The sequence below is a fragment of the Chionomys nivalis genome, chromosome 2, assembly GCF_950005125.1.
Source record: "Chionomys nivalis chromosome 2, mChiNiv1.1, whole genome shotgun sequence".
Lineage (NCBI taxonomy): Eukaryota > Metazoa > Chordata > Mammalia > Rodentia > Cricetidae > Chionomys > Chionomys nivalis.
Window position 1 is genome coordinate 375,011 of NC_080087.1, and position 12,942 is coordinate 387,952.

General features: G+C 35.4%; 1 protein-coding gene and 1 pseudogene across 1 annotated transcript; both read right to left on the reverse strand.

Moving 5' to 3' along the window:
* Positions 1–203: 203 nt before the first annotated feature.
* Positions 204–1,175, reverse strand: LOC130862811 (olfactory receptor 10AG1-like). Its single transcript, XM_057752631.1, has one exon. The coding sequence runs from the start codon at positions 1,173–1,175 to the stop codon at positions 204–206; it is 972 nt and encodes a 323-aa protein (XP_057608614.1).
* Positions 1,176–11,129: 9,954 nt separating this feature from the next.
* LOC130862820 (olfactory receptor 10AG1-like) lies at positions 11,130–12,086 on the reverse strand (annotated as a pseudogene).
* Between the last annotated feature and the right edge of the window lie 856 nt (positions 12,087–12,942).

The following is a 12,942-nucleotide window of genomic DNA, read 5'->3' on the forward strand; positions in this document are numbered from 1 at the left end:
TTTAGGGGGGAAGTTAGTGTGCTACATTATTATGTGATAGATAAAAGAGCTAAAAGGTTTATTTTCAATAAAATTACGAATAGGGCACAGAATGTTTCAATCAGCACCTCAGTTCTTTGATGCCGGTACTCATAGACGAAGAAGTAGTCTGTGGCACTGAGGATCAGATGATCTCTATATGACAGGAAGATAAATAAACTACTTTAGAAATTGGTACACAAAAGTTTGCCTTTTTTTCTAATTAACAATTTTCTCAGTGCAGCAATCACATCCTTGTTCTTGAGGCTGTATATCAAAGGATTGAACATGGGAGTCACAATGGTATAGAACAGAGAGAAGAGTTTGTCAGTTTCTGGAGAATGTGTGGACTTTGTCTTTGAGTAAGTAACAGCGGTTGATCCAAAAAACAAAAATATCACAAGCAAATGGGAAGAACATGTGGAGAAGGCTTTTGTTTGTCCTGTGGCTGTTGGTAACATCAGAATGGTGGCAATGATTTTGCTATAAGAAGCAAGAATCAACATAAAAGGAAAAGCAGCAAAGAGGATAGCCACTAGGTAAACAAACAACTCATTGATAAATGTGTTTCCACAGGCTAGCTTGAGAATGGGAGGTAAGTCACAGAAGAAGTGGTTGATTTGGTTAGAACTGCAAAAATGAAGAGAGAATATCTGACAGGTTTGTCCTATCTGGACTGGGATGCCGCCGAGCCAGGAGCCTGCTGCTAGCTGAATGCACTTGATTGAGTTCATAACCAGGGGATACTGCAGAGGGTTGCAGATAGCCACATAGCGGTCATAAGACATCACAGCCAGAAGGAAACATTCAGTGGCTCCCAGCATTAGGAAGAAGCATGTTTGTGTGGCACAGGCCAGCTTGGATATGTTTCTATTCTGAGTACCGATGTTGTACAGAACCCTAGGAAGAGTGACTGACACATAACAAATTTCCAGAGAAGAAAAGTTTGCCAGGAAAAAATACATGGGCTTGTGCAGTGCAGGATCAATTATGGTGATCACAATTATGAAGCCATTTCCAATTAGGATAATTAAGTACGTTATGGAGAACATACCAAACAGAAACCCCTGGAGGTTTGGTAGGTCTGAGAATCCCAGAAGGACGAATTGGGTGACTGTGGAAGCATTGTTCTCTTTCCTGCTCTCTGTGAGATCCATGCTTAGAGATGATTCAGTTCAAAGCAGAAGTCACGTTACTGTATTTGGTTTTCTTATATTGCATCTAAGTTACAAGTACAACAATTTAAAACTTCCTAATGTTTCTAAAGGAATAAAAAATAAACATGTACATCTTATATATTTTTTCAAATAATGGGAAAATGTATCACTTGCCATTCAGGAGCAGCAGTAAAATAATCAGGATTTTTTGTTAATTTGTACTGTTTGCAATTTTGGACATCTGGAATAAATATGCTTGCTATTTTACTTTTCAATATTTGAAATGCAAAATTTGAATTTATATTATTTATCCTATAATTGATATTTTCTGTCTACCCAATATTTTTTCATGATTGTTAGCTTGTGATTAATTTAAAAAAATACATAAGTAAGTTTTCAAAAAGGTATAAAAAGTTTAAGGGATAATATATATTATTTCAGCATCATTTCCGTTTTGGTTAAATTGTTTTGGTTTCAGGCTATTTAATACACTTAGTAATTAATTGTGCACCAAATATTATATGTAATTTAAAATATTTAATGCAGTTTTTGTTTTTAGTTTATAGAATGTGAAACTCAACCTCATAATTTTTATACTGCTTTTAAAGTTTCTCTACTTAAACTAGGAAGTGGAAAAAATACAAAATATTAAGACATTCTCTCTCAGTATGCTCAACGTTCAGAAGCTGTCCCACACTTTCCCCATTAGCACACATGGTGAGGGAAATGTACCGAAGGGGGTATTCTCTATTCTGAATAAATCTAGTGTAGCAACACAGAGTTTGCTTCCTACCCACCCCGCATGTCTGTATATAACTAGTCTGCTTATTCCACTCTTTCATTACAAGCTTCTGTGGGTTTTGTGCTTGAGAATGCTGCCGTTCATTTCATTTTGTATCTTATTTGCCTTTAGGACAATAGCTCTTTTTAAACTTTTTTGCCTTGTATCTCTTGTTTTTCAATATTTCATTATAAACTGTCCCAACATTTCCAAACTTTTTGAAGTATTTTAGACCCCTTGAAAATCCAAAATGCTTACAAATGGTACTCATTCTATCCTTGTCTTCCACATACAAATCCTCTATCAACTCGTGCATACATTTAACCGTACTCAGTAGTAGGCACCTTTTCTCTTACTGTATGTGACCACAGGTGTTATGTGGGATTTACAACCATCATCCACTCTGTCAGAAAAATTTGATTGTCTTATTTGCCTCCATGTGTCAAAAAATTTCAGGTTCAGTAATATATACATGAAAAGATAAATCAGCAAAGTTACTGCTAAAGGAATTTGACTTCAAGTTGTGTTTTCGCAGCGTTAAATACTTCTGGTGTCCAAATTTCAGTCTCAAATATAGATGAAAATTGGGAAGGTTTGAGCCTAACTTGGACTTCCTAAAGAATTTTTTACAAGAATAGGAATAAGTAAAAAAGAAAAAGAAAATATAAACTTGTTATAACTGAAACTCAAAATGTACAAAAACTTTTCGTAAAAGTTGGCAGTGCTAAACTGTCATTTAATGGTCATAAAATTTGTTTACAAAGGTCTTTTCTTCATTACACCACATAAACACTACATAATGCATTTAGCCATGCTTCCTCATCTAATTTTCACAATCTAGTACTATATACGTAGACACTGACAAAACCCTACAGCCAGATCATTTTCTTGAAGATCACTATGTATGATTTGAGCAATATCTACTTGACAGATATCGCCATGAAATGTGCCATTGTCACAAAATAGGAAATGGATAACATAAAATGTGCCCTTTGCTTTGGTTTTATTGTGTTTGTTTGATTGTGTGATGTGGGAAGCAGGTGTAGCATACAGAGTCTTTCCATATTGCAATATGTTTTGTGGAATTTCACAACGTTGCAATGAAAATGTCTGTTTCTGAATAGAAATACTTTAATAATATTTAAAAATACTTGATAAAACAGCATTGGCAGATGTTTTGCTTTTCTACTTGTACAGAAATCCTATTTCTGTTTTAATTGGGAAGTATCAATGTTACTTTTGTAAGAGAATATCATCAATGTATGTTGTATTCACATATGAAATTTCCAACTAACTAATAATTGATATAAATAAATATTTTAAATGAAAAACACATCATTTTTTCACATTTATTAAATTTCCCACTTTAATCCAAGGGTTAAATGAGGGAGATTGGAAATTCACATATCTATCCAGACATACTTACAGTTTACTTTGTAGCTTATTTTGATTATTGCTTGTTGAATCTCTGGTTTAATTCATGCTAGAAAATCAGTTTTTCACTGTACTTTATTGCCAGCTTCTGCACACACAAGCACCATGTCCCACAAAGCATCATTAAAGGATGTAGCAGCCATCCTTTTTTCCTGTTTGAAAATTTTCAAACAATTAACTTCTACTAACAAATGGAGTTCAAAATGGAAAATATAAAATATTAGCAGTCACACATGAAATATTAAAAAATTTACAAAACTTTTAGACCTTCTTACTAAATACTGTAATTTTTGTATTGACTGAAGATATTTAAGCTTAGTAAATAGCATAGCCAGTGAAACCATGAAATTCTTAGATGTTAATATTGTAATATCAAATAATGTAATATCTCAATATGAATAATGCATCCAGAAGCATACTGAGCTGGTAAATTAAATCAACTCAAATATAGGAACCAAAAGTAGAATAGAATAAGCATACTCAGAAATTATTTTAGTGCCAAAATATATAAACTAAAATAGAAAATATGCTAATATGTCCCAAATAATTTTAGATACTTTTCCCACTGATGTTAATTCTTAATAATCATGCTCTTTTTATAACTTCAAGTCATATATACAATTCAGTGTTGTTTCTTCAATATTTTGATCATTTATCTATATAGTTAGTTAGATTTTATAATATATGAATTCTAGTTCTTATATTTGTAAAATAGATAATTACATGGAGCACAGACTATCATTACTCTATAAGTAGCTAAATAAAAATCAACTACTACTAGAATCACTAAAGATTGTATTTAAGATGATAATGTGTTTATTGATTTTAGCAATATTTTCTGCTATATAAACTTTCATATTTAAAAGGATTGTATAATTTGCCTTCAAAAGACATAGTAATATCATCTTAAAGCCAACACAAAAAACAACAGAGAAACATTTACTTTGACATGTATCCAAAGTAGAACCATGTAAAACATATCTCACCTTTATACATAGGCATGAGACAGGCAATGATAAATAAATTTGTTTTTCTAAGTTTCAGTATGAATTTATTTAAAAAGAGTTTAATCAATTTCTAACACATATTTCACAGTGTGCTGTTTATGTAGGATACAGTCTCTGCTCTGGGAATAAATTCCTTCCCAAGTCACTTTTTAATTGGTGGGAATATGTTTCCCTGTGAATCAAGAAGCCTAACAAAGCAAAACAAAACAAGAAAAAGAACTATTTGAGTAAACTACTATTTTCTATAGTTTAAATATTATGTTTTTCTATTTGTGATTATGAATACCAGGAATAGATTACTACAAAGTGAGCAGTTGGAAAGTTGAGGCAGGAGAACTGTGAGTTGAAGCCACCTAGGGCTTCACGGTAAGGCTTTTTTTTTTCCTTTCCAAATCTTTTCTTATTTATTTATTTATTTATTTATTTATTTATTTATTTATTAAAGATTTCTGCCTTCTCCCCGCCACCACCTCCCATTTCCCTCCCCCTCCCCCATCAAGTCCTCCTCCCTCATCATCCCTAAGAGTAATCCAGGTTCCCTGCCCTGTGGGAAGTTCAAGGACCACTCACCTCCATCCAGGTCTAGTAAGGTGAGCATCCAAACTGCCTAGGCTCCCACAAAGCCAGTACGTGCAGTAGGATCAAAAACCCATTGCCATTGTTCTTGAGTTCTCAGTAGTCCTCATTGTCCATTATGTTCAGCAAGTCCAGTTTTATCCCATGCTTTTTCAGACCCAGGCCAGCTGGCCTTGGTGAGTTCCTGATAGAACATCCCCATTGTCTCAGTGTGTGGGTGCACCCCTCGCGGTCCTGAGTTCCTTGCTCGTGCTCTGTCTCCTGCTCTTGATTTGGACCTTGAGATTTCAGTCCGGTGCATGGCTAGAAACCAAATATGAGTGAGTACATCCCATGTTCCTCTTTTTGGGTCTGGCTCACCTCACTCAGGATAGTGTTTTCTATTTCCGTCCATTTGCATGCAAAATTCAGGAAGTCATTGTTTTTTACTGCTGAGTAGTACTCTAATATGTATATATTCCATACTTTCTTCATCCATTTTTCCATTGAAGGGCATCTAGGTTGTTTCCAGGTTCTGGCTATTACAAACAATGCTGCTATGAACATAGTTGAGCGTATACTTTTGTTGTATGATAGGGCATTTCTTGGGTATATTCCCAAGAGTGGTATTGCTGGGTCCAGGGGTAGGTGGATCCTGAAATTCCTGAGAAACCGCCACACTGTTTTCCAAAGTGGTTGCACAAGTTTGCATTCCCACAAGCAATGGATGAGTGTACCCCTTTCTCCACAACTTCTCCAGCAAAGGCTATCATTGGTGTTTTTTATTTTAGCCATTCTGACAGGTGTAAGATGGTATCTTAAAGTTGTCTTGATTTGCATTTCCCTGATCGCTAGGGAAGTTGAGCATGACCTTAAATGTCTTTTGGCCATTCGAACTTCTTCTGTTGAGATCTCTTTTCAGCTCAGTGCCCCATTTTTTAATTGGGTTGATTAGCCCTTTACGGTCTACTTTCTTGAGTTCTCTATATATTTTGGAGATCAGACCTTTGTCTGTTGCGGGGTTGGTGAAGATCTTCTCCCAGTCAGTTGCTTGCCTTTTTGTCTTAGTGATAGTGTCCTTTGCTTTACAGAAGCTTCTCAGTCTCAGGAGGTCCCATTTATTCAATGATGCCCTTAATGTCTGTGCTGCTGGGGTTGAGCATATGAAGTGTTCTCCTGTGCCCATGTGTTGTATAGTACTTCCCACTTTCTCTTCTATCAGGTTCAGTGTGTTCGGACTGATATTGAGGTCTTTAATCCATTTGGACTTGAGTTTTGAGCATGGTGATAGATATGGATCTATACTGGCAAACCGAATCCAAGAACACATTAGAAAAATTATCCATTATGATCAAGTAGGCTTCATCCCAGAGATGCAGGGCTGGTTCAACATACACAAATCTATCAATGTAATCCACCATATAAATAAACTGAAAGAAAAAAACCATATGATCATTTCATTAGATGCTGAAAAAGCATTCGACAAAATTCAACACCCCTTTATAATAAAGGTCTTGGAGAGATTAGGGATAAAAGGATCATACCTAAATATAATAAAAGCTATTTACAGCAAGCCGACAGCCAACATTAAATTAAACGGAGAAAAACTCAAAGCCATCCCACTAAAATCAGGAACACGACAAGGATGTCCACTCTCTCCATACCTCTTCAATATAGTGCTTGAAGTTCTAGCAATAGTGATAAGACAACATAAGGGGATCAAGGGGATTCGTATTGGAAAGGAAGAAGTTAAGCTTTCGTTATTTGCAGATGATATGATAGTATATATAAGCGACCCAAAAAACTCTACCAAAAAACTCCTACAGCTGATAAACACCTTTGGGAATGTGGCAGGATACAAGATCAACTTCAAAAAATCAGTTGCCTTCCTATACACAAAGGATAAGGAAGCAGAGAGGGAAATCAGAGAAGCATCACCTTTCACGATAGCCACAAATAGCATAAAATATCTTGGGGTAACTCTAACCAAGGAAGTGAAAGATCTATTTGACAAGAACTTTAAGTCTTTGAAGAAAGAAATCGATGAGGACACCAGAAAATGGAAGGATCTCCCTTGCTCTTGGATTGGGAGGATCAACATAGTAAAAATGGCAATTCTACCAAAGGCTTTGTTTCTTAGTAAGTAAATTAATTAATAGATCACTTGATAGAATTTTTTCACTTCTCAGAAGAGAAATATAAATAATGAAATCCCAGAAATTGATAACTATTTCATTTATTTAATTGTATTAATCCTTTGGGAGGTTAAACCCTGTCTGTAGTTTGGACTGACTGGTGCTCCCTATGTAGATTCATAAGGCCTCAGCATTGTGATGATCTGCCTGCTTCTGCCTCCCATTCCTTAGATTAGTGGCAAACAGAAAAACACTCTACTATACACACATTTTATATAATAATATTAAGAAATAGTGACAAAATTTTGGATTTATAATGCAGTATTGTAGATAACAGTAAATGCACAAGAGGTCCTTAATCATTGGCCACCACTGAAATCCTCAACATTTCTCCCAGTTCTGAACTGTTATTCATCATGTTCACTTTATTGGTCCAAAAACTATAGGAAGGAAGGAAACCTCACTTTTCTCCCTTTAGTGTGTAAACTGGGGAAGTGACTCAGACTTTTCCAGGGAAAGGTAGATTCATAATGACAGCAGTGAAGGTGAGAATAGGAAGTGTCATTTTTTCTTAATTTATTAATCAGCAACTGAGCTAATATGTCCCAAGCCAGAATTCTACATACTTCCCTCCTAAGGTCTCTTAAGGCAGATTGTGAAGTACTATTATTGATTTCTGTAGAGTCTTCAGATGCCCTATCAGAAAACACATATAATGGAGAAGAATACTAAAACAACACATAAGATCTTATAATATTAATATAGGCATAATATTTTAGAATAGAAAAATAAAAAGAAGTCCTTTAGAATCACAAACATTCAACATGCCTCTTGCACTATTTGATATTTGGTTACAGCTTTGGGGAATAATTCCACTGTAACTATAACCATTAAAATGTTTATGTAAAGAAAAAGAGAAAAAAGAAATTAGCACCTTCGTGCTCCGATCACCTCTTGGCAGTTGTCTCCACCAATGGAGACCAAAACCTATAGGTCAGGCTTTTGTGAGGACACAGCACATGTGAACTATAACAGAATTCTACCCCGATCTGTCTTGCTGACCTTCCAAAGTGTCTGCCTGGGTATTTGTACTCTTTCCGGTTTCCTCCCTCTAGGGATGCTGCTTTAGGTGTGGGTACCTCCACTCTTTCCAATTTCCTCCCTCTAGAGATGGTACTGCAGGGGTGGGTACCTCCACTCTTTCCGGTTTCCTCCCTCTAGGGATGCTGCTTTAGGGGTGGGTACCTCCACTCTTTCCGGTTTCCTCCCTCTAGAGATGGTACTGCAGGGGTGGGTACCTCCACTCTTTCCAGTTTCCTCCCTCTAGAGATGCTGCTGCAGGGGTGGGTACCTCCACTCTTTCTGGTTTCCTCCCTCTACAGATGGTACTGCAGGGGTGGGTACCTCCACTCTCTCCAATTTCCTCCCTCTAGAGATGGTAGTGCAGGGGTGGATACCTCCACGGAATTTGCCTCCCCTGTCTGTTCAGCCCTACTCCAGAATTAAACATGTTTTTACTTGTTTTTTTTTTTAAAGATTATGTAATACCAAATAGTTATTGTTAAAATGTATATTCAATCCACTACATAATGATGACAAGAATCTTTATTTTTTAAAAAAAGTTTTACTTTATTTCTGTGTACAAGTGCGTGCATGCGATGTCTTGGAGGACAAAGGAGGACACTTGAGCACCTGGGGCTGCAGAGAGTATGCTTAAGACACCCATCATTTTGAAGGGAACATCAGCCTGATGAGAACCACTCATAAATTTTCAGTCTTTCAGGAGCAGAGACTAATGCCAAATTCTTCTGTTGGTGCAACCCCCTGGTGCTGGTCAGTCAGTACTCTGTGGATAACTGACATCACTGGAGTTTTTTCCATCATATAAATATTTGAACTTTTTTCTTGTGGAAACCGTCCTTACTTCTGCCCAAACGTTTTCTAGCATAAGAACATTGAAAATAAAGGGACATCTCACTTTCTATTTTATTCCACTCTGTCCGATGTAGCTAAGAAGTGGATTATTTTATGGTTTTCCTTATTATATTGCATTCTTAGTGATAGTATACTCTTGCTGGTACTCATTCTACTACATTTTAGTTGTGTCATTGAGATTATTGATGATTTATTCATTATTAGATTTTGTATCGCCTGGAGTACACTTCATAACATTTGTCATTTGTGTGATTAACATATTTCTGCTGTCTTTATATAGACAAAAAGCAGTAACACATTGTGTTTCCAATATATCTTAGGGCTCTACAAATAAACATGCTTAGAACTGGCTGATTACACTGATTTACAGAACACTTTTAGATAATGTATAAGTTACAAAATATATTGTATGCCTGAATCTCATTGTTAGGTCATCACATATCTGAATTTATTTCATCCTGTTGCAAGAATCTTTTTGTAGGAACAGAATACTAAATAATAAGGTTTAATTGTTAAACATAAAGATAAAAATATCACCAGAAAGTTTTCTAAAATTATCAGAGGATCTATACCCATGGAGTATTTGAAAAATTGCTGCCTAAAGAAGACAACAGCAATAGACAAGGAAACATAGAAGGGGAGAGTTTCATTGGGCCTCAAACATAGAAAAAAACCTAGAGGAAACTAATGAATACCGAGTGCATGAGAAAGAGTCTCCTCCAAGAAGAGCAAACATGTTTTTATCCAGTACCATGTGGAAATCATTCAAATAACTTTATATTATCTGAACAAGTTGTGCACATATATATAATATATATTATATGTATATGGCATGTGTAATGTGTAACAGTAAAAGAAACAGGTGGCAAATTTTAATAATAATCATATGTAGAAATGGCTGAGAGAAAGCGAAGATAAAAAATAATTTAAATATTTTATGATTTTAAAATAAATATATTTGAAAGCAATTTATTACTCATATCTTCATTTACAGTGAATTTGAATTTGCTATTTCCATTTATTAAAACCGTAATTATCAAAAAAATCCATCAAGGGGTTATTACAACTCTAAATATCTAGGCAACAAGCACCAGGTCAGCCAAGTTCATAAAAGGAACACTGCTATAGCTACAATCACATAATGGCCTTCACACAACAAGATTGGGGACTTCAGTTTTCCATTCTTGACAAGATACAGATCTCTTAGATAAAACCTAAACTGGGACGTTCTGGAGTTAAATGAAATCATAAACTAAGCAAAACTAAGGATAAGAAGGCAAACATCTCTCCAAACACAGAAGAACATATCTTCTTCATAGCACTTTATATAACTTTTTCTAAAATGATGTGTGTGTGTATGTATGTGTGTTTGTATGTGTGTGTGCGCATGTGGGCATGTATGCATATGTATGAGTGTGTGTGTGTGTGTGTGTGTGTGTGTGTGTACAGGAACATATATAACCTACCACTTCATAATAGATCATAAGACAACTTGAAATTGTAGATTCCAGACTGGCCTGAAGAGTATTTCATACTAGAAATTTAGAAACCAAAATGATACTAATTTTACTATGTTATTTTAAAAATCATTGTAACTAAATGCATATATAAATTTCAATAGTTAGTATTTCAGAATATGATTAACAATAAAGCTAATTATATTAGATATTCTTTTGAGAAAGATAGTTCACAATAAATATAACTTTAAAATGAAGTTTTTAAAAATTTGATTAGATAAGTAAGTAAGTAATTTGTTTTTATGAGACAGGGTTTCTCTATGTAGCTTTGGAGTATGTCTAGAACTCAGACTGTAGACCCTGCTGGTCATTCCCTCACAGGTATCTGCCTGCCTCTCCCTCAGGAATTCTGAGATTAAACATATGCACCACCATTGCTTGACTTAATATGAAGTACTTTAAGTTTGCAAATATACACATAACTTAGCATATGCTTAAACAGATAAATGTCTCTCAATATCACAAAGAAATTTCAGTTTGTATTAATAACTAGTGCAGAAGCAGACAAGATACATAGTTAAAGATAGCTAACTCAGCAAACTTAATAACAGACACATAAAAGCCAAATCTGTAATACATATTAGCACGTATTATGTTTTAGCAAATTGTCTGTAAAAGAATTTTCTCAATGCTATTTTGACATCCTTGTTTCTTAGACTGTATATAATGGGATTAAACATGGGAATCACAACAGTATAGAAAAGAGAAAGCACTTTGTCAGTTCCACTCGAATAACTAGTATTAGAACTAAAATATGTAATCATACCTGATCCAAATATAGCATCACAACTGCAAGATGAGATGAACAGGTGGAGAAGGCTTTGGCCTGACTGGTGGCTGATGGCAACTTCAGCACTGTAGAGATGATTTTACTATAGGAAAAGACTGTTAACATGAATGGAACCACACCAAATAACAGAGCACCTAGGAAAACCATCATCTCATTCACAAAGATGTCCCCACAGGCCAGGTGAAGTACTGGGGGCAAGTCACAGAAGAAGGGGTTGATTTGGTTGGAACCACAAAACGAAAGAGAAAAAAATCTGTGATGTCTGCCCTCTCTGTGCTGGAATTCCACTGATCCAGGAGCCAATCACCAGTTGAGAACACACTCTCTGGTTCATGACTAGAGGATAGTGCAGAGGTATGCAGATGGCCACATAACGGTCATAGGCCATGACAGCCAGCAGGAAGCACTCTGCAGCCCCCAAGATAAGAGTGCAGCACATTTGTGTAGCACAGGCAATGAAAGAGATGGCTCTTCTCTGGGTCCCAAGGTTGAAGACCATTCTGGGGAGAGTAATTGATACATAGCACATCCCTAAAAAGGAAAAGTTGCCAAGGAAAAAATACATGGGTGTTTGAAGAGCAGAGTCCAGCCTTGTGATTAGCACAATGGTGCCGTTGCCCAGTAGGATAAAGGAATACATGACAACCAGCAGTCCAAACAGAGCCCACTGGAGATGAGGAACATCTGCGAATCCCAGAAGAACAAATTCCTTAAGATTGGTTAGATTTTCTCCTTGTGGTTTTTGATGGTGGTTCATCTGTGAAGTAGATTCAGTCAGCATGGCTGTTTACTTAATATTTACTTAATATTAAGGCTTTTATCTTTATATAAATTCACCCAGATTGATCTTTATTATCTGATCAATAGTGTCTACCATAAAGGAACTTTTGCTCATAATTTTAGTTTTAGCATATTATAACTTTTTCATTATTGCTGTATATTAAAATTTCTTTAAAATTTAATGTTAGACTGCCTAGGTTCATAGTTCAGGGTATACTAACTAAACTATGATCTAAACATCGCAGAGACCTCAACATCATTGGAAGCTCCTTCTGATAAATACACTAACAGATTCATTTGCATTGTCTCTGATAGCATTAGTTATATATCCTGAGAAGTGGGCTGGAGTGTGAGCTGAACAGTTAAAAGCACTGGTTTTTCCTCATAAATACTCTGGTTTGATTATCTGAACCAAGTTAGGAGCTCAAAACTCTCTGTAACTCCAGCTTAGGCTGGATGATTTGAGATGTATATAACCTAGCAAAGAATTTATATATATAATATAGAACTAAAAAACCTTAGAAAGAAAATGGTTTTTTATTCTTATGAATTTTGTTAGATTTCTAAAACAAAATATCATTGATATTTTCATAATATAACTTTTAAAATATTTACTATAAATATAAAATAAAATTGTTCTATGTATGTCTCTCTTAGGGTTTGAATTGTTGTCTAGGTGTTCTGAGATTGTGATTTGTGGACTGGCTTTTTTGCTTTATGTTATAAAACCATTTATAAGTGAGTATATGTAATAATTGTCTTTCTGTGTCCTCTCAAACCACATTGTATCTCCAATAGATAGGCACTGGAAAAAGAAAAAATAGTTTTCTCCA